The following is a 20,821-nucleotide window of genomic DNA, read 5'->3' as shown; positions in this document are numbered from 1 at the left end:
CCATGTCCCTGGGAATGAGAAGGAAGGGGAGGGGAGGCCATGTCCCTGGGAATGAGAAGGAAGGGGAGGGGAGGCCATGTAAGTTTTCCGCTTCCGAGTCGACTGCCCTCCAGGACCAGCTTGGCTCACATTCTGTTTATCAGACCAGCAGAGACAGTGGTGAGGGCTCTGAGGTCTTGACCAGCCAGTTCTGAGAGGGGTCCTGGTGAGTGGGGCCAGTGTGCCCACAAGTTCTGTCACCTGCAGGTCCCTGCCTTCCTGTCTCTGCTCCTGAGCACTTCCTGGTCTCTCCTGAGAAAGCCTGGAATGCACACGCCTGCTCCCGGAAGGGGCCCATTCCTGGTAGGGAGTGTGGGGGCTGGGGCCTCCTGGGCTCCACACTCTCGGACTTGCCCCTCCTCTCCCGCTGCCCCATCACTGTGTTTGTTTCCTGCATTCTTCATTTTCATTGATTGAGGGGGGGGAGAGAGAGAAAGAGAGAGAGAGAGAGAGAACGGGCCATGACTGGGGATCACACCCGAATCCTCGGTGTATGGGGAAGACTCTAACCAGCTGAGCTACCCGGCCAGGGCTGTTTCCTGCGTGCTTCTGACTCGTGCTGCTCATACCCACCCTGGCAAGATATTGGACAGTGAGTGGGGGGCAGGGCAAGTAGGGCCTGCTACACTCTCAATGAGTGCAGGAGGGGTCCTGGCTTTATCAGGAACCTGGAGGCCATTTGGACGGGGCTGGGGGCGGAGGTTGAGGGAGAGGGAGAGGAAGGAAAACATCCATTGGCTGCCTCCTGCACGCCCCCTACTGGGGATCCAGCCTGGGAACCCAACCGGTGACCTCTTGGTGCACCAGGGGATGCTCAACCAACTGGGCTACAATGGCCAGGGCTCTGCCCCTTCACTTCTGGCCTGGTTTCTGGGTATTCCTGTGTGTGTTTAATGTCTTAACTTATCTTTATTGTTGAAAGTATTACAGCCGTCCCTTCCCTCTCCCCCCATTGATTCCCTCCCCCCTGCACCCCACTCCATCCAGGCATTCCCCCTACTATTGTCTGTGTCCATGAGTTATGCATATATGCTTATGTTTTTAGGTTAATCTCTTCCCACTCGCCACTGTCTTCCCTCTGAGATCCCTCAGTCTGTTCCAGCCTCTATGTCTCTGGATCTATTTTGTTCATCAGTTTATTTTGTTCACTAGATTCCACATGAGTAAGATCATGGGATACTTGTCTTTCTCTGACTGGCTTATTTCACTTAGCATAATACTCTCCAGGTCCCTCCATGCTGTCTCAAAGGGTAAGGATCCTTCTTTTTTACAGCTGCACAGTATCCCATGGTGTAAATGTCTGAGAAGATGCTTGATATTTCAATCTCCTTGAACTTGTAGAGACTTGTTTTGTGTCCTAACATGTGGTCTATCTTTGAGAATGTCTCATGTGCACTTGAGGAGAATGCCTATTCTGCGGCTTTAGGGTGAAATGTTCTGTAAATGTCGATTAAATCCATCTGATCTAGTGTGTCATTTAGAGTCACTGTTTCCTTGCTGATTTTTTGTCTGGAAGACCTATCCAGGGAAGTCAGTGGGGTGTTAAAGTTCCCTACTGTGACTGTATTGCTGTTGATCTCACCCTTAAAGTCCTCCACGGTTTTTCCCAGCCTGTGTGTCTTTTGTTCTGAGGGGGGTCTCTTGTAGACAGCATATATTTGGGTCTTGTTTTCATATCCATTTAGCTGTCCCATGTCTTTTAATTGGAGCATTTAATCCATTTGTATTTGAGGTTATTAATGAAAGATGCTTAATCTATTGCCAGTCTTTATGCCTATGCTTCTCTAATTCTTTATGCCTATGCTTCTATTTCTACTTCTTTTTACAGCAGCGCCCCTTTTTAAATGACACCTGTTTAAAAATTTATTTATTTTTAATCCTCACCCAAGGTCATTTTTTTCATTGTTTTTCAGAGAGAGTGGAAGGGAGAGCGCGAGCGAGTGAGAGAGAGGTATCAATGCGAGAGACACATCGACTAGTTGCCTTCCACACATGCCCTGACGAGGGCCAGGGATCAAGTCTGCAACTGAGGTACGTTCCCTTGGATGGAATCGATCCTGGGACCCTCCAGTCCACAGGCTGACGCTCTAACCACTGACCAGACCTGGCTAGGGCTATAGCACTCACTGTAACATTTCCTGAAATGCTGGTTTGGTGGTGATAAATTCCTATACCTTTTGTTGTCTGGGAAGCTTTCACTTTCACCATCTATTGTGAATTATAGCCTTGATGGATAGAGTAGTCCTGGTTTCAGATCCTTGCTTTTCATTACAGCTTCTTAATAGATCACAGGGCACAAAGTAATTAACTTTGCCCCAGGGACAGAGGACAGAGCACCAGGGTCAAGGAGCAGGGTGGGATGTGGCCATGACATTGGGCAGGGCCCTCCCTTTTGTTTGTTCAACAAACAAGCCAAGCCCCCACTGAAGAGCGCCTCTGCTGCTCCAGGACGCCAAAAGGGAGATTCGGAAGATCCTGGAGTTCTTGGGACGCTCCCTGCCAGAGGAGACCGTGGATCACATTGTGCGGCACACATCGTTTAAGGAGATGAAGAACAACCGCATGGCCAACCAAAGCACCGTCCCCACTGAAATCATGGACCACAGCATTTCCCCCTTCATGAGGAAAGGTGAGCGTCCACCAGGAGGGGCATCTGGGAGGCGAGGGCGGGAGCAGCGGCTGGAGCTGCCCTGAGCCACTCTGGGCCTCCCTGTGGCCAGGACTTCCAGGCTCCCTCCTTCCCTCCCACTCCCACAGGCGTCACGGGGGACTGGAAAACCATGTTCACTGTGGCCCAGAATGAGCGCTTTGATGCCGACTATGCTGAGAAGATGGCAGGCTGCAGCCTCGAGTTCCGCTCTGAGCTGTGAGCTGTTCATGGGATCGCTGCAGAGGGCGTGGTGTGAAAGCAGCCCGGCAGTGGCCTCGGAATAAAGTACAGTTTGTGTTGCATGGAGTGTCTCTATTGGAAGCAAAGCAAACCTGAGCCAAAGAGTTAATGCCCCAAGTGAGGCCCCAGCAACCCAACTTGCCATATGCGGGGAGGGGTGAGAAGAGTCTAGAAAAGTAAAACCCGGGAGACATGGGCCAAGGGGAGGAATATTTATTTGATCACATAACCTTTTGTTGCATTGCCCCTGAGGGCAGCAGGAGACTGTGAACCTGCCAGCCTGCATCACTTTTTCTTGGGCTCCTTACAAGCCACCACGTACCTCTGGGCCACATTGAGGGGAGGGGAGTAACCATCTGCATAGGAAGTGTCCTCAAACAGGACCGAATAGTCATCCTGGGGCTGTGGCAGGAGGCAGACAGGAGGCGCTGGTCAGAAACCCAGGCAAGGCCCCCCAAGCCTAGACCCATAGGAACCCCTGGTGTGTGGGCCCAGCCTTCCCTGTCTCATCTGGCTCACTGAGTCTGGATGTCTGAGCCCGCTCCCGGCTGCTACAGAGCTCTCCTCAGCTCCAAAGGGCCAAGGGCCAAGGGCGAATGGCCAAGGGCGGGATGAAAAGCAGGGAAAAGGGGACTCACTACCCACTCAGGCAGGCCGCAGCCAAAGGGACTGGTGCCTTTCAGGGACCCAATGTTAAGGGGAGCAAGGACAATTCAGAGGGCCACAGACAGGGGCCCTGGAGGAAGAGGGGAGAAGAGCCTCTAAACTGCCATCCATGATGGGTGACCAGGGAGCCAGCACTAGTGTCACAAGCTCCAGGAAAAGCAGCCTTGCGCCAGGAAAGGGCAGTGGCGCAGGAGTCAGGGGCTGGAAGGCAGGCCCCTAGGATGGCGCTTCCATCTCCGGGCTCAGGCTCCCCATCTCAGTGGGAAAGCGGGGTGAGAGGACACAGCAGGTCCGCCCCACCCAGCCTGCTAAGGCTCTGCAGGGCCACTGGCGCTGCCTGGAGGACACGGCTGGAGGGGAGTCACAGTGCAGACTGTCAGCAGGGGAGGGCAGCTCACAGGACCCTCCCAGCTCAAAGGCTACAGGGTGAGGACAAGAGGGGAAGATGACCCCATGACCCATCTGGTCAGCCAGGTGGTCCTGGTGTCATGGGGGATCTCGTGCATGGGGGCCACCTTACCCGTTGCGGGGGGGTGTGGATGAGGGCTCGGTAGAAGCAGGTGGTCTGGGGGTACAGGGCCAGCACAAGCTGCTCCTTCTGGAATAAGGCTTCGGGGTCCGTCTCAGGGTTGGCCTTCCACTGGGGCAGTGGGATGATACGCCGCCGGCTCAGGGTGTGTCTCCTGGAGGGGCGCTTAGGTCAACCCGGGGCTAGGCGGGGGGCTCTTTCCCAGCAGCCAGGCTGTCCCCAGGCTTCCCTTGCCCCGCCCTGGCCAGCACACTCACTCTTTGCCTTCTTCATCAATGTCATCAACCTCATACCTGTGGGTGAAAAGGGAACAGTGGATGCAGGGAGGTACCCGAGCTAGGTTAGGACCGAGGGGGAGGGTGGGAGGGGAAATGGCCCAAGGAGCAGCTCTTCACACGCTGTCCCAGTTCCCACAGGGCTGGGTGTGACCACTCACTTGTTGGTGGCATGGCTGTAACTGACCACCTCGGCCAGGATCCACTGCTCATCCCCATCCACGGCCTTTACCCGGGCAGCCACCTTGTCTCCAGGTTTGGCCACATAGTCCCCAGAGGCTGGAATGGCCCCACAGAGGGGGGGCGGCCTGAGGGTGGAATGAAGTGTTAGCCCCAGCCCCTCCCCTGCCAGCTCTCCCTCCCTGGGCCTGCCCTCACTTGTCACCAGGCTTCCCGATCCACAGCGGCAGGGTCATGGCTGACTGCTGCAGCAGGGTCATCAGCACCCCCCTGCGCATGGTCTTCCGCGGGGGCTCCGAGTCATTGTACAGGCCCGCGATCTTGGCCGCTGCGGGAAGGAAGTGAGCCCCTGAGGCACCAGGGAGAGGGTGCCGGCCCGCCGGGCCCCCAGCAAGCCTGCATCGAGCTGTCAGGAGGTCGCCCCACCTCTTGAGTGAGCACCAAGGGCCCAGATGTGCCCCCTAACCCTCCACTAGAAGCCCCTGGTGAAAGACTGCCAGCGACACTAACCTAGTGAGATGGCAGGTTAGTGGGTGCCTTTGGGGGAAGGCACTAGAAAGGGCAAAAGGGGCGTTCTGAGGCATTGGTCATGTTGTTTCTTGATCCGGGTGCTGGTTACCACCATTTGTTAGTGAAAATTTATGGAGCTGTGTGTATACTTGCATGTCTTTTCTATTAATATGTTGTAATTAAGCAAAAAGTTAAAAGAATTACCAAATGTGGGCAGAGCCCTTACTTCCTCAGGCATGGCTCCACACACCCAGTCAACTTAAACCCAGGTGGCAGTGTGACAATTTCCATGGGTGAGGAGTCTGTCCACTGTGGGTTCATGGAAAGGGCGAGAGACGTGGGAAAGCAGCCTAAAGGGCTCTGGAAGCCAGCAACTGGTGTCAACTCCATCTGAAAGGCTGGCTCCAAGACATCCCCGTGTGGCTCTCAAAAAACAGCCAGGTTCTCAGCACAGCAAGAAATGGGCCAAAAAAAAAAAAAAAAAAAAAAATGCCTGGCCAGTTTGGCTCAGCAGTTGAGCGTCGACCTAGGATCCAGGTGATCGGGGTTCTATTCCCGGTCAGGGCACATGCCCGGGTTGCAGGCTCAATCCCCAGTTGGGGGTGTGCAGGAGGCAGCCAATCAATGACTCTCTCATCATTGATGTTTCTGTCTCTCCTTTCCTCTCTTGAAATCAATAAAGATATATTTTTAAAAAAACAAGTAATGGGTCTAGGGGTAGTAGGGAGTTGGCGGGTGACTGCCCTGGGCAGTAGAGGGAGAGAACCCTGAGGGATTGGGGAAAATCACCATGGTGTTCGAGAATGAGGAGGCCTTGCCTCTGAGCCCTGGGAATGACTTCATTCTCTTCCCAGTCCCAGGCTGCCCTGGGTCTCTGTCAAGACCCATGGACCGATCAATCACACCAGGCTGAGGTTACAGGCTACCCCTGCAGGAAGACGTGACTGCAGCTCTCAGGAGCCCTCACTCCACCTGGCTGAGGACACTGAACTAACTTGACGTGTCTAACTCACCGATCCGCCTCTCTTCCAGCAGAGACTTGATTTCCGCAATCTTGTCTAGGGCTTTCCGGAGGATGCTGAGGGTGGGAGAAAGGAAAGAGGTCTGGTTGAAGCACAAAGCATCGACTTCCCTTTCTGGTTAATAATGCAGACCAACCTTCTTGCTGAAAACTATGAACCCCATGTAGGTGACTTTTAATTTTAAAAGCATAAAAGAAATGATGAGTCAGCCCAGCAGGTGTGGCTCAGTTGTTGAGCACTGTCCTGTGCACCAAGAGGCTGCCAGTATGATTCCTGGTCAGGCCACTTGTCCAGGATGCAGGCTCCATCCCCAATAGGGGGCATGCAGGAGGCAACCGATTAATTTTTCTCTCTCATCGAAGTTGCTTTTTCTCTCTCCCTCTCCCGTCCTCTCTCTTTAAAGTCAATAAAAACATGTTTAAAACAAAACAAAACAAAACAACTTATGAGACAGTTGGAAGTAGCAGGCCAAAAATCCTAAGAGCATCCTAGATAGGTAAGCAAAGCAGAGGGCCGCCTTTGCCTGAGTGCACTTGACAAAGCCCAAAGAAATGTCACTGAGTGTGGGGAGCCTCTAACAACCTCTTGGGATTTGGAAGAAAGAAGAAAAACTTGGGGTCTGCCCAAACTGGGACATGTAAAAGGAGGCTCTGCAGAGGACTGTGGGAGTTGTTGGCTCAGAGCAGGGCTAGGGGTGGAGGGAACTCATTCCTGAAAGGCTGCGCCCCAGAAAACTGTGGAGTTAATTGATGAGGTTTTAGACTGACTGCAGCTCAAGCAACCTGGCAGAAGTGAACACAAGTCCTGGCCAGAGGAAGGCTTCTTCAGCCTAGACCCTGGGGAATCTTTTCCCCTAATACAGGGGTGGGAAAAATAGGTTTACAGTTGCTCATGTGGAAAAAGACATGCAGGTTATGATTATTACAATCCTTTACTAACACTGTTTTGTGTGGGGAGCCGGCTGGCTGCCCCTCCTGAATAGTCTCCCTGGTAGGGTGCTGCCCTGGAGTCTCTCCAGGGGCTCGCCGACCCTAGCGTCGCCTTAGAGAGAAATCTCTGGCACGTTGACCCGCAGGGTGGGTCGGCAGAGCTAGCACCTCTGCCTGGTAGGGTGCTGCCCTGGAGTCTCTCCAGGGGCTCGCCGACCCTAGCGTCGCCTTAGAGAGAAATCTCTGGCACGTTGACCCGCAGGGTGGGTCGGCAGAGCTAGCACCTCTGCCTCCTGTAGCTTAGTTAAGATTACATAGTGTCCTTTGCTTTAGGGAGTAGAAACCCTGCACAAAGACCTTGACTTGGAGACAGAGTGTCTAGACAAACAAGAATGTTTGTGCAGAGCAGGAACTGGGTAAAAGGTCACTGTTTTGGGTATGGTGGTCTGGGTGCACTATAAAAAGCTTGTAATCAATAAACTCGGCGCGCAGCCCGGCTCAGCTCAGCTCAGCTCTGCCTTGGCTGTAGCCCTCCCGATCCCATCCTTTTCTATGAGTCTTTCTTTTCTAATCCTCACCCCCTCAATCAGGTCCTCGTTCGCCTGCCGGCTGGCCCCGGCAAGTGGCGCCCGAACAGGGACCTGAAAACCTGGGACAACGGTAGAGGACACCGCTCGGGGAGCGCGCATTGCTACTGGGTAAGTGCAACCACGGTAGCGGAGAGGGCGGTTAGTACATCGGGAGTAAGGAAATTATGGGACAGGAGAATAGTAGAATGCTGTTCGCACAAGTCTTAAAAACAATGCTCCGTTCTAGGGGCGCCAAGGTTAGTACCTCACAACTGCGTACATTTTTGCAGTTTGTGGAGGAAGTGTGCCCCTGGTTCCCTGAGGAGGGCACGGTGAATTTAGAAACTTGGAATAAGGTAGGAGAACGCTTGCAGGGATATTTTCAGGCCCATGGACCCCAAAAGATGCCAGTAGAAACTTTTTCTCTTTGGAATTTGGTTAGGGACAGCCTTGACCCACGCCATGAAGGCACCCGCATGAATCCTCCCCTAGAGGTCCGTGCCGACTCTGGGAAAGATCCACACTCTGAGGATGTGGCCACCGCTCCCCCGCTGGAGCCGGGGCCTCTTATTGGCAATAGCCGGCCTGATAGATTAACCCCAAAGGAAGAGGGAGATCTTGAAGAAACCGCCGCAGAGTATGAGAGAGAGAGATATGGGGAGTTTGCTTTTCTTTCTGAAGAGTGCACAAAAAGGTCTGGCCCTACCCCCTCCGCAGCCACCGCGGAGGAGGTACAGAGCAAGATGCAGGGAATGTTACAACAGATGAGAGATCTCTTACAGGGTCCAGGCTCTGGCGGGATGAGAGGAGGTACAGATGACCCCTCTAGTTACCCTGGGACGGGTTTTGGTGTTGCTGCAGCGAGGACTGCCTTGCCGCACGCTGGACAGGCAGGGGTTAAAATACTAGACCCCCGAGAGCGTGCCCTGTTTGCCCTAGCACAGAAAAGGCTGGAGATGGAATTACGGAACCTTTGCAGCCCCAGCCACGCCCTAGTCGCACAGGCCTAGGGTATTTTTAGGTGGGGCCTTTGATATTCCTGTTACCCACGCTGATAAGATAACTTGGAAATCAGATCAGCCTGTGTGGGTAGATCAATGGCCCCTGTCTGAGGAAAAAATAGCTGCCGCTAAGGACCTGGTGCAGGACCAGCTCCGGCAGGGCCACATAGAGCCTTCTAACTCCCCCTGGAATTCCCCCATATTTGTTATTAAAAAGAAATCTGGAAAGTGGAGACTGCTCCAGGATTTAAGAAAAGTTAATGAGACTATGGAACTTATGGGCGCTCTTCAGCCAGGACTGCCCACTCCTGCGGCCATCCCCCGAGGCACTTTCAAAATAATTATTGACCTGAAAGACTGTTTTTATACTATTCCCCTTCATCCACAGGATTGCAAGAGATTTGCTTTTAGTGTCCCATCAGCAAATTTCAAAGAACCCATGCAACGATACCAGTGGAGAGTGCTGCCGCAGGGGATGGCAAATAGCCCCACCTTGTGTCAAAAATTTGTAGCCGCAACTCTGTCCCGAGTCCGGCGGATCTATCCCACTATCTATTTGTGTCACTATATGGATGATATATTAATTGCAGCTAGTCAAGAAGGAATTTTACTTAGGGCTTTTGCAGACCTTGAACAGGACTTGAGTAAGCAGGGGTTGATTATTGCCCCAGAGAAGGTGCAGCGTCATCCTCCATTTGCTTACTTGGGGTTTCATCTTCAGCCTGACCTATTTTCTTGTCAGAAGGTGTCCATCAGAGTGGACGACCTTCATACTCTAAATGACTTTCAAAAGCTGCTTGGAGACATTAATTGGATCAGACCTTATTTAGGCTTAACTACTGGAGAGTTAAAACCCCTGTTTGACATTCTCAAGGGTGACTCAAGCCCGTCTTCGCCAAGACAACTTACACAGGCGGGACGGGCGGCCCTACAAAGGGTCGAGACAGCCATAAAATCACAGCAGGCGACTTTTTGTGATTATAGCAAGCCTTGGTATGCCTGCATCCTGGCCACCACCCACTCCCCCACGGCCGTCCTATGGCAGGACCGCCCACTCCGCTGGGTGCATCTCCCATCTTCACCTGCTCGAGTGTTAACCCCTTATTACGAGCATGTGGCAATTCTTATCCAACAGGCCCGAGAAGAATCTTGCCGATATTTCGGACGAGAGCCTGCGGCCATCTTAGTGCCTTATTCTCAGGCCCAGATAAACTGGTTATTCCAGAAATGCACACCTTGGGGCATTGCTCTAGCTGAATTCCCAGGACAGGTGGACAATCATTACCCTCCAAATAAACTTTTACAGTTTTTTCTCAGGCATTCTGTTATCTTTCCCAAGATAGTGACGGACCAGCCTTTGCCCGATGCTGACACGGTATTTACTGATGGCTCTTCATCGGGCACCGCCGCCTATGTGCATGAGCAACGAGTTATCCGATGGACCACCCCCTATTCTTCAGTCCAAGAGGTTGAATTAGCTGCTGTATGTCGGGTGCTTGTTGACTTTGCACACAAGCCTATAAACATCATATCTGACAGTCACTATGTAGTCCGAGGGCTCTCATGTATTGAAACTGTGCCCTTTATTGGCACCACTAACTCCACTGTGCAGCAATTATTTCTGGCCATACAAACAGCCATTTTAAATCGCAGTCACTCTTGTTATTTTGGGCACATCCGCGCCCACACTAATTTACCTGGGCCTTTAGCTGATGGCAATAGACGGGCAGACGAAGCCACCCGACTTTACCTCGTCGGAGTGCCCGCCGCCCAGGCATCCCATGCCCTGCACCACCAAAATGCGCATACTCTCCGACTCCAGTTCAAAATCTCCAGAGAGGCAGCTCGTCAAATAGTAAAAGACTGCCCCACATGTCCTGCTCTTACTACTATTCCTCATTATGGAGTCAACCCCCGAGGGCTGCTGCCCAACCATCTGTGGCAAATGGATGTCACCCATATTCCTAGCTTTGGTAGACAAAAATTTGTTCATGTTACAGTGGACACGTATTCAGGCTTTATAATAGCCTCGGCCTTGCCGGGTGAATCTAGTACTCAAGTTATTGCTCACTGCTTACGCTGCATGGCCATTATAGGACAACCTAAAATAATAAAAACTGATAATGGCCCTGGTTACACTAGCCAGCGTTTTCAGAATTTTTGCGCCCAACTAGGAATTCAGAGCAAGACTGGAATCCCTTACAACCCACAGGGCCAAGGCATAGTCGAGCGTGCGCACAGCACCCTCAAAAATCAATTAATTAAAATAAAAAAGGGGGAGCTGTACCCCCCAACCCCACAGAATCAGTTAAATCATGCTCTTTTTATTCTTAATTTTTTAATTTTGGATGCTGAAGGCCACTCTGCAGCCCAAAGGCTTTGGCAGCCGAGTTCATCTAAGCACCAAGCCTTGGTGAGATGGAAGGATCCGCTTGATGGGGCTTGGCATGGGCCAGATCCGGTATTAATCTGGGGCCGAGGGCATGTGTGTGTTTTTCCACAGGATGCCGAAGCGCCGAGGTGGCTCCCGGAGAGGCTGGTACGACACGCGTCCCAGAACACTCGTGGACCGGATGAGAAACCTCTCCATGCACGGCCGAGCCCCGCCTCGACGGAACCCAGCGCCCCAGAACTCAGTGACGGAGACCCTCGCGCGACCGACCGACCAGGCGAGGAGGATGGTGCAGAACCAGAGAATGGAGGTCACTCCTGAACGGTTGTTTCTGGCTATGATAGCCCTGGTCGCGGCCGCCCCTAGAGCCTCTGCGGCGGTTCACTGGGCCTACCTGCCCAGTCCTCCATTGCTGCAACCTGTAACCTGGCAGCATGAGGAGGTGGTGATTTACACCAATGACACCTGGGCAGTGGGAGGACACTCTAGTATTCATATTCAGCCAGTGAAGGCTTCGAACTTTACTTATCATGGACACGCCAAGAATCAGCCCATCTGCTTTTCAAAAAATGATGGGGTAGTGGGCTGCTTTAAAATTGGCATTACTAAGTCTGAGTCCTTACTGCCGGTACTCAGCGGAGTCTTTTCTCTTGATGGCCGTCAACAGCCTTGGACTTTGTCGGCTTCAGATTGGACACATTGGTATGTGGACTTATGGTATCCCAGTAAGATCGCTGTGGGAAGCGCCACGAATCCCCCAGAGGGGGTGCCTATCTGTGAACCTGATCTCACCAATCGTACAAAGCAACCACATTGGATGAACTGTAGAGGGAAACTTGGTGTATTAATCAATGCAACTGGGGGGTCCCCAATCCATGACTGGTCTGCTGCAGGCCCGGAATGGAAGGCCCTTGCTGAATCCTTTTGGTCAGTGAACCAGGGGCCATTTCAAACTCAGCTGTGGCGACTCGTTGCTGCCATGGGGGGAGACATCTATACCAATGACAAACGGGGAAATACAGCAGTCCTCATGGGGCAGACACAACGATTCCGTAAAATACAAGCCTGTGTCCCACCACCCTATGCCCTACTCGTGGGCGCCCTGAATATTATTCGGGATGCCTCATATTGGCAGATCCAATGCAATAATTGTACCATCAGTAATTGTATGTATAATGTATCTCTGAACTATCAACTTATGGTCATGTATCAACCCACCTTTGTAATGATTCCTGTAAATGTTTCTGGAGAATGGTATAATGATAGAGGGCTTCAGGTGATCAAAGAGGCCACCGAGCTCCTCCTGCGGAGCAAGAAATTTATCGGCCTCCTAATTGCAGGCATTACTGCCCTGGTGGCCGTCATTGCGGCCAGTGTCACCGCGGCCGTATCGCTGTCTCAAAGTATACAAACAGCACATCAGGTGAATCAACTTAGTGCCAATGTTACTCAAGCACTAGGAACCCAGGAAGCGATAGATTTAAAAATAGAAGAAAGACTTAATGCACTCTATGACACCCTTACCATCATAGGGCGAGAAGTGCAAAGTTTAAAGCTACGGCTAGACTTAGACTGTCATGCTGATTTTAAACACATTTGCGTGACCCGTAAGGAATATAACAGCTCTTCCTACCCCTGGGACAGAGTGCAAAAGCATTTAGCAGGGGTCTGGCATGATGGTAATGTCTCTCTAGACTTAATACAACTCCATCAAGAAATTCTGGCCTTGAGGGAAGCGCCTAAGATAGACACCTCACTTGCAGAAATGGCGCAATCTTGGGTTAATGGAATGAGGGGACATTTCCTCTCAGCAACAGATTGGAAACATGGAATTCTCGGAGTGGCCGGATTGGCTACTCTCGTTGTCCTTGGTTTTTTAATAACACCCTGCATACTGAAAACACTCATGAGAGATATTAAAGTCCTAAAAATAGGACTACATACTCTCCACCTGCATACCCGCCCAAAAGCTTTAGAGCCTAGGTCTTTAGTTTAGAAAAGAAAGGGGGAGATGTGGGGAGCCGGCTGGCTGCCCCTCCTGAATAGTCTGCCTGGTAGGGTGCTGCCCTGGAGTCTCTCCAGGGGCTCGCCGACCCTAGCGTCGCCTTAGAGAGAAATCTCTGGCACGTTGACCCGCAGGGTGGGTCGGCAGAGCTAGCACCTCTGCCTGGTAGGGTGCTGCCCTGGAGTCTCTCCAGGGGCTCGCCGACCCTAGCGTCGCCTTAGAGAGAAATCTCTGGCACGTTGACCCGCAGGGTGGGTCGGCAGAGCTAGCACCTCTGCCTCCTGTAGCTTAGTTAAGATTACATAGTGTCCTTTGCTTTAGGGAGTAGAAACCCTGCACAAAGACCTTGACTTGGAGACAGAGTGTCTAGACAAACAAGAATGTTTGTGCAGAGCAGGAACTGGGTAAAAGGTCACTGTTTTGGGTATGGTGGTCTGGGTGCACTATAAAAAGCTTGTAATCAATAAACTCGGCGCGCAGCCCGGCTCAGCTCAGCTCAGCTCTGCCTTGGCTGTAGCCCTCCCGATCCCATCCTTTTCTATGAGTCTTTCTTTTCTAATCCTCACCCCCTCAATCAGGTCCTCGTTCGCCTGCCGGCTGGCCCCGGCAGTTTTGGGTACTCTCAACTGTAAACCTACTTTTGCCTACCCCTGTACGTATATATGTTAAATCCTTATGTGAGGACATGCTTAGCGAGAGGGAGAGGGAGAGAGAGAGAAACATTGATATGAGAGAGAGACATCCATTGAATGGTCCCTGACTGGGGATTGAACCCACAACCCAGGTAAATGCACTGACCGGGAATTGAACCGGCAACCTTTCAGTGCATAGGATGGTGCCCGACCAACTGAGCCACTCTGGCCAGGTGCCCTCAAGTGTATATGTATATGTGTGTGTGTGTGTATTATTTAAAATATATCTTTATTAATTTCTGAGAGTGAAAGGGAGAGGGATAGAGAGAAACATCAATGATGAGAGAGTCATTGATCAGCTGCCTCCTGCACGCCTCCTACTGGGAATCGAGCCCAAAACCCAGGCATGTGCCCTGACCAGGAATTGAACTGAGACCTCCTGGATCCTAGGTCGATGCTCAACTGCTGCACCACACTTGGCCAGGCCCTAAAGTATATTTTACCATCAATAAGCAGCACAGTACAGCTAGTGTGGCTCAGTGGTTGAATGTTGACCCATTAACCAGGAGGTCACGGTTCGATTCCCCGTCAGGGCACACACCCTAGTTGCGGCCTCCATCCCCAGTAGGGGGCGTGCAGGAGGCAGCTGATCAATGACTCCCTCTCATCATTGATGTTTCTCTCTGTCTCTCCCTCTCCCTTCCTCTCTGAAATCAATAAAAACACATTTTTTAAAAAAAAGCAGCACAGACTCCACATGCTTATTTGGGCTATTGTCCAGGCCACGCCTCTAGGCCTTCGTTCTGTAGGAGGGAGATATGAGAACACAGCACAATACAGAGTCACAGAAGGTGTCCCACAGGGTGTGACTTGTGGAGATCATCAGGCAGAGGCTAGAAGTTGGGGTAGGGAGCAGCGACACCTTGCCCAACATGCTCAGAGCATCACTGCTGGGTGTGGCTGGTCCAGGACGCAGGCAGGATGCAGCCAGAGCCACCGCAGGTTTGTGAGCAACGGGATGTGGGGCACTCACGCTTCCAGGAGAGCAGAGGAGTAAAAGCCAGGAGGCCAAAGGGAACTGAGTCTGATCATTGCCGCTGGGCCTGCCTGGGGACACGGGTTTATGTAGCGTGTCCTAAGCTATATTCTGTGGCATATTAAGGGAGTGGTTCTCAACCAGAGCTAGACATCAGAACCCCCTGGGAAGCTCTGGAAAAAAAATCCCAATTGTTTTAAGCAAGAATCATAAACAAATGCGAAAACTAGTGGGTCTGAAAGTGGGATCTTTACACAGTCTCAGAGTATCTCCCAGGAGATACACATTAATAACACAATGGAAAATAGCATTAACCTGGCACAGGAGAAACCTGGAAGAGACCACCTTAACCAACGGGACTGTGTCTTCTCACATGATGCACTAAGGAAAACATCACTTCCGTGCCATTGCCCAAAGGGTAAGACCTGAATCTAACTGTGAGGAAAAGTCAGACAAACCTACATTGAGGGGCATTCAACAAGAGCACTGGCCTATGATCTTCCAGTGTCAAGGTGAGGAGAAGTAAGGGCAGCCTGGGAACGGCTGCAGAGTGAAGGAGACTAAGGCAGCCTGGTAACTAAATGCACCGGCAATGTGCACTAGAAAACTTTTCCTTTGCTACGAAGGACATGAGAAGACAGAGATGAAATTTGAACAAGATCTGTAGGTTAGTTAATAGTTTTATATTAGTCCTGATTTTAAGAAATGTGCATGGCTGCATAAAAATGTCCGCGGGCAAACAACAAACAAGAAGAGCGCTGGCCAGTGTGATTCTGTGGTTGGAGCGTCGGTGTGCACACCAAAGGGTCTCGGGTTCAATTCCCAGTCAGGGGGGTGTACCTGGGTTGCAGGTTCATTCCCCAGCCCTGGTCTGGGTATGTGGGGGAGGCAACCAATCCATGTCTCTCTCACATCATGTTTCTCTCGCTCTCTCCCCTCCCTCCTTTCCACTCCCTCGAAAAATCAATGGAAAAATATCCTCAAGTAAGAATTAACCAAAAATAATAATAATAATAAAAGGTTATGGGTTCAATTTCTGCTCAGGGCGTGTGCCTGGGTTGCAGGCTCCATCCCCAGTAGGTGGCGTGCACGAGGCAGCCAATGAATGTTTCACTCTCATCTTTGCTGTTTCTCTTTCCCTCTCTCTAAAAATCAGTTAAAAAATCTTTAAAATGAAAGTCCTTGGGCACATTGTAGAACCTCCATCGCTACCACCTGCAATTTTTCAGAGACTCAGAGCTCTTCACAAATAATAAGCACAAAAGAAAGACCCTGACGGATTAAACAGAAATACTGGCCGAGGGGGAGGGAACCCTAAAGACGGTACAGCAGAGTCAGAAAGGCGTTACTGGGACACTGGCTGGGTGCAGAGGGCACTGCAATCCAAACCACCTTGAACCACCAGCAACTCAACGTGCAGGTCTCTTCCTCAGCTGACGAGGAAAGTCACACGCACAGTCCATGCCACTGCTCCTCTGAGCAACCTGACCTTTCCTAGGATCAGATCAAGGACCAGGCGATCAAGGACCAGGCGATCAAGGACCAGGCAATCACGGCAGCTCCAGATTAGGAACAGCTCCAGACGGTCATTCAGCGTCCACGTGAGCAGCTCTGCCACGGCAAGTCCTCCCTGTGACACTGGGCTGAACACACTTCTCTTTACTGATCACTATGATTCTGTTCCAATGTAACTGATCTTCCGGACATTCTTTTCTCCTTTTACATTTAAACTATTCCACATGACTCATTTAGTGCCTTTTGAATGTAAGGTTATGACTCAGCTATATAAATAAATAAATCCTGGCTAAAAAAAAAAGAATATCCTTGTTTTTCGGAAAAACTGACTGATGTATTTAGAGGTCAAGCGGCATCACGACTGTAATATAAAGGGTTTGGAAAAAATGTGTATACATGTCCAATGATAAAGCAGATGTGGAAAAATATTACATTTATGTAAGTCTGAAGGTATGAAAGATAAAAAGTTAAATCCTTATCAGTGTCTGAGCTCCATCGCGATGAAATCAGAACCTTTAGGTGCAGCCAGACTTGAGAAGCAGTGTATAAACATGAGATACCAAGTGAAAGAAACTGTTTGCAAAACTTAGCAGAGCCTTGGATACTGTCAATCTGTACTGTGAATCTCTAGGAGAGGAATGTAATTCCTGTCCGGAACTTATCCCAGGTCCACTGCAGGGATTTGAGGAAACAATGTGTTAAGGGCAGTTACTATTTAAAAAGCAGTTTTCTGGAACTGAAACTTCTCCATCTCAGGACCATAAAAGCTTCAGGTCACCAGGTATGACCTCCCGGTAAAGCTTGGCTCCCTACCTTCTGACAGGCAGTCAGCCAGCCTGGCAGCAATGCTCAGGGCTGGTGCCACCCCAAGGGGCCCCCTTCACCTGTGACAGCTGAGGAAGGGATTCCTTCTGGGTGACATCCTGTTGCATTCAGCCAAGAGCCCTGAGCCCTAACCTCCCTCCCCTGGACTTTAGCACCTCTCCATGACCAGTAGGAAGGGGCTAAAATGGTGCAGGCCCTTTAAAATACTCCAACACTGCTGCATACAAATTCACAGCGTGATTATTTATCAGGGTGACATTTTCAAAGGCAAAAGGGAAAAAGTAATTCCTTTTGGGCCTCCTTCGCTTGCTGAAATAGTTGTAGTCGTGCTCGCAAAGCTAGATGCAAAGCAGCGAAGGCCAGGGCACTATCCAGGCAGAACTGGGGGGAGCTGAGCTGTCCGCCCCACCCCCTCGCCTCTGCCCATCTGCAGCACAAGGAACCCGCAGGGGCCCTGCTGCTGCCGGATTGCCCCAGCACCAGGCTGCAGTGGGGAGGGGCTCAGTTGGAGGACAAGGCTCCTAAATGTTAGCTCCTCGGGCACGTGGCTTCTGTGCCAACTCTTGAGATCTGTGTCAGGGGCGAGGGGGCGGAGCGGGCCCTCCCGGGACGCGTCAAGACCAGAGCACTCCTCTGGTCGGCATCGTGGACCAACACCATGTCGCAGGTGCCCACCAGCAAGTGGGCTGCTGCCCGGGGCCCAGTGCCTGGCTCGCAAAGATGGACCAGGCATTGATTCTCTCCTCCAGGCACCTGCCTTTCAGCCCGTGAGTCACTCGGCCCTTGGAAAGCTCAACGGTCCCTCGGGTACCTCTGCACGAACTGGCTTAGCCGCTCCCAAAACTACCTTCCCTGGCGGCAATCTGAGGGACTGAGGCTGTTACCCACTGTCTCCAGTCAGCGTTACCCCTCAACCCCACGCTGTTCACTGCGCCCTGACCGAGTGGCACCTGAGAAAGGCCTTTTGAACTAATGTTAGTCACTACCTTGCTCCCCGGCAACGGCCACGTGTCCTCCACCGGAATATGGAAAGTGAGATCTCTGAGCCTGTTTCCCCGACTCCTGCTGCCAGTGTGAGAGCTCAAGGCCTTTTTAAAAAGGAGATGACTGTGAAATGGAGACACAGGGTCTCCTTTCCACTCTCTGCAAACAGGAGGCGGAAAGCCAGGTGGGAGGCAGCCTTAGCACACACAGTAGAAAGCATGGCAACCTCCCTCAGGACTCGAGCTAGTTCCAGAAGCCGGCTCTTGGCTCCTCCAGAGTTTCCGGAGGGTCTTAATCCACTTACTTAGAAAGTGAGCTGACGCAGTTCTGGCGCCTGGACCAGAGCTGCAGGAATGCAGGACAGGGTTTGTTCCCCGCCCAGCCTCGGGCGCCCTGTAGGCAGGGCTGGGATCTTAGCTACCTCCTGTCTCCTGCTACCTCCCCTGTCTCCATGCCCAGCAGGGCAGCTGGTGCTGAGAGGCCTCACTCAGGTGTTAGACAATGAACGTGCACATGTTTGAGAGGCTGTAAATGGAAATGGTAGCAGAACTGCAAGAAGTTGGGCCCCGCAGTTACGAACAAGCTGAATTCTGGGTAAGCCAATGCCAGAGAAGAGCCCACACCACACTGGTTTCAGAACTTGTCACCTCACTTTGTCAGCAGTTTAGCTGGCAAGAGACAGTCTGCATTTTACCCACAAATGACCCCAAGTCACTCTGACTTATGCAAGCAAGCCCAGGTGACTGAGAAAGCGTCCGACTATGGCCAAATGAGAAACCTGAAAATCAGGGAGAAGATACTGGTGGGGAAGCGTGGGCTGGAGAGCCAAGGAGGCAATGCCTCCAATCAAAATTCACTCTCCTCCCCCCACATTGGCCCCACCCTTTTGTTCTGCTCCCAGCCTCCCTAAGCCTCACCAGATCCATTTGTCCAAGCTAAGAACCTCAGAGTCTTCTCTGCTCCCACCTGGTCCCCAATTTGGTCTCAGAAACTGCCCTTGGGCCCACTCTTGCGTTTCATTCCCACTGCCACCATCTCAGCTCAACTCCATCAGGATCTCTTGCCTGGTCTCCTAAGTAGCCTTCAATCTGACCCAGTCTACTCCCCACGTGGCAGTTCCTCCTGCTTTTACATCTTCCATGGCTCCCTATCACCTCCTGGATAAAGTCCAGGTATTGGAGGCCCTCCACATTCCCGCCCTCCCCTACCCCGGCCATAAGGACTAGTTCTCCTTTCCCAAATGCACACGCTCTGCAGGTCCCCTCCATGGCCTCTGCACACTCTCTGCTCTCCGCCTTGTCTCCCTACTGATCCCCAACCCGAGCCTTCTCCCTGATGCCATCCCCGACCCGCAGCACAGTGAGCCCCTTCTCTGCTGGTCCATCAACTACACTGTCCTATAGGTGTTGTTTTAGACAGCTTGCCCTTGAAGGCAGGGTCCTCACTATCCTGTCTCTATATGGGGACTGCCAGTGCCAGAGGCAGGGTAGCACCAGCAAAGGTTTACAGAATGACTGACAGCAGGCAAAGAAAATACAGAACCATGAGCACAGGGAAGAGCCCGAGAAGAGCCAGATGGAAGGGTAGGAAGAGCCCTGCAGCCTCGAGTAATGCTTAGGGTGCTGCTCGGGCACATGCCCGTCACCCCTCTGGGCCCTGCATGCCAGGCATCACCTACAAGGGCAAGGCAGTGTGACATAAACTGTAGGCTATGACTCGTTAGCGAGTCATAAAATTAATTTCTTGGGTAACCACCAGCATTTAAAAAAATAAATAAGAGAATAGACTATACAATAGTAACAGTAAAAACTGTGCTTCTTGTTCCAAGTCTGTGATGTGTGTACATATAAAACAGATGTGTGTGCTGGGGAAAGGGATCCTTATACATGGTATTAAAGAACACGACTTTGGGTTTCAAACTGGGCTCCCCACTTCCTAATTGAGACTTTTGGCAGATAAAGAATCCCCTAGTGTTTCAGTGCCTCATCTGTTAAGTGGGTGTAACCCCACAGTGGGGTTGCTGAGGGTTAAATGAGGTAAATATATAGAACACATGCAACAGTACCTGGCACAGAGTAAGGTCACATGGAGTTGTTATTGTTACTGCTACTGTTGCTGTTGCTACCCGCACAATAGAGAACGCACTTCCTAATGTGTTATGGTTCAGAGCTTGAAAAACACTAGTCTTAGGCACTTTATATGCATCATCTCATTTTATGTAGACAGTTCTATAGTTAGTTATTATCTCTCTTTTAACGATGGAGCAACTGAGTCTCTGCTAAAGTGACTGCCCAAGGTCATGTGGCTGGTAAATGGCAGTGGGAGGACTGACCCCTGCCTTGTTGCCATCTACAGAGCAGGAGGGCTAGGGAAGGGGGGCCTAGAAGTGGGCTCCGGGGAAGGCGGCCCCAAGGGAGAGGCTCATCCCTGCCAGGAAGGTAGCTGGGCCGTGGTCCTCAGGTTCCTGCAGCCCAGCACCGGGAGGCAGGGAGGCGAGGGCGGCTGGTGGCCGGTACTCACTTGCACTCGGCCTCTGCGTCGGCCTTGGCGGTCGTATAGAGGCCTCGTAGCTTCGTCCGGTAATAGGGAGAGACTGCGGAGGAAGCACAGCGAGAGAGAGCTGGGCGCGGGGAGCCCGCAGCAATGTGGCCCTGCTTCCAGTACTCCCGGCTCAGGCCTCGGGAGGCCCAGGGGAGCCACGACGGACCGCGGCATGAACTTCACTGGCTCAGAAGTGCTCCCCGAGGCACCCGGCCCCCTGTGCTGTGAGTTCACCTTCTCATGTGGTACAAATGCCATCACTACATCCGAGGGAAGATCCT

At 51.8% G+C, this 20,821-nt stretch overlaps 2 protein-coding genes and 1 pseudogene across 4 annotated transcripts in view; 2 read left to right on the top strand and 1 right to left on the bottom strand.

The window, feature by feature from the left end:
- LOC308555136 (nuclear protein 1-like) overlaps positions 1–20,821 on the top strand; it is a 74,214-nt gene that overhangs the window by 10,139 nt on the left and 43,254 nt on the right. The gene's annotated exons all lie outside the window — the stretch shown is intronic.
- On the top strand, positions 501–2,991 carry LOC308554472 (sulfotransferase 1A1 pseudogene; annotated as a pseudogene). Its single transcript, XR_014000598.1, has 3 exons — positions 501–530; positions 2,488–2,668; positions 2,797–2,991. The product of XR_014000598.1 is annotated as a sulfotransferase 1A1 pseudogene (transcript).
- The window catches only part of LOC308555132 (SAGA-associated factor 29), a 33,607-nt gene continuing 15,912 nt past the window's right edge, over positions 3,127–20,821 (bottom strand). For both annotated transcript variants that reach the window (XM_081133008.1, XM_081133007.1), the window contains exons 4-10: positions 20,520–20,592; positions 6,103–6,167; positions 4,778–4,907; positions 4,561–4,707; positions 4,382–4,417; positions 4,116–4,278; positions 3,127–3,331 (exon numbers count right to left, since the gene is read on the bottom strand). In XM_081133008.1, the coding sequence (XP_080989134.1) occupies positions 3,215–3,331; positions 4,116–4,278; positions 4,382–4,417; positions 4,561–4,707; positions 4,778–4,907; positions 6,103–6,167; positions 20,520–20,592 (731 nt within the window). In that variant the 3' untranslated portion in view covers positions 3,127–3,214. The remainder of the gene's footprint in view (positions 3,332–4,115; positions 4,279–4,381; positions 4,418–4,560; positions 4,708–4,777; positions 4,908–6,102; positions 6,168–20,519; positions 20,593–20,821) is intronic.

Source organism: Miniopterus schreibersii (assembly GCF_964146895.1).
Source record: "Miniopterus schreibersii genome assembly, chromosome: 3".
Classification (NCBI taxonomy): domain Eukaryota; kingdom Metazoa; phylum Chordata; class Mammalia; order Chiroptera; family Miniopteridae; genus Miniopterus; species Miniopterus schreibersii.
Note: the sequence above shows the minus strand (reverse complement) of the source record. Positions and strands in the feature narration are given on the sequence as shown.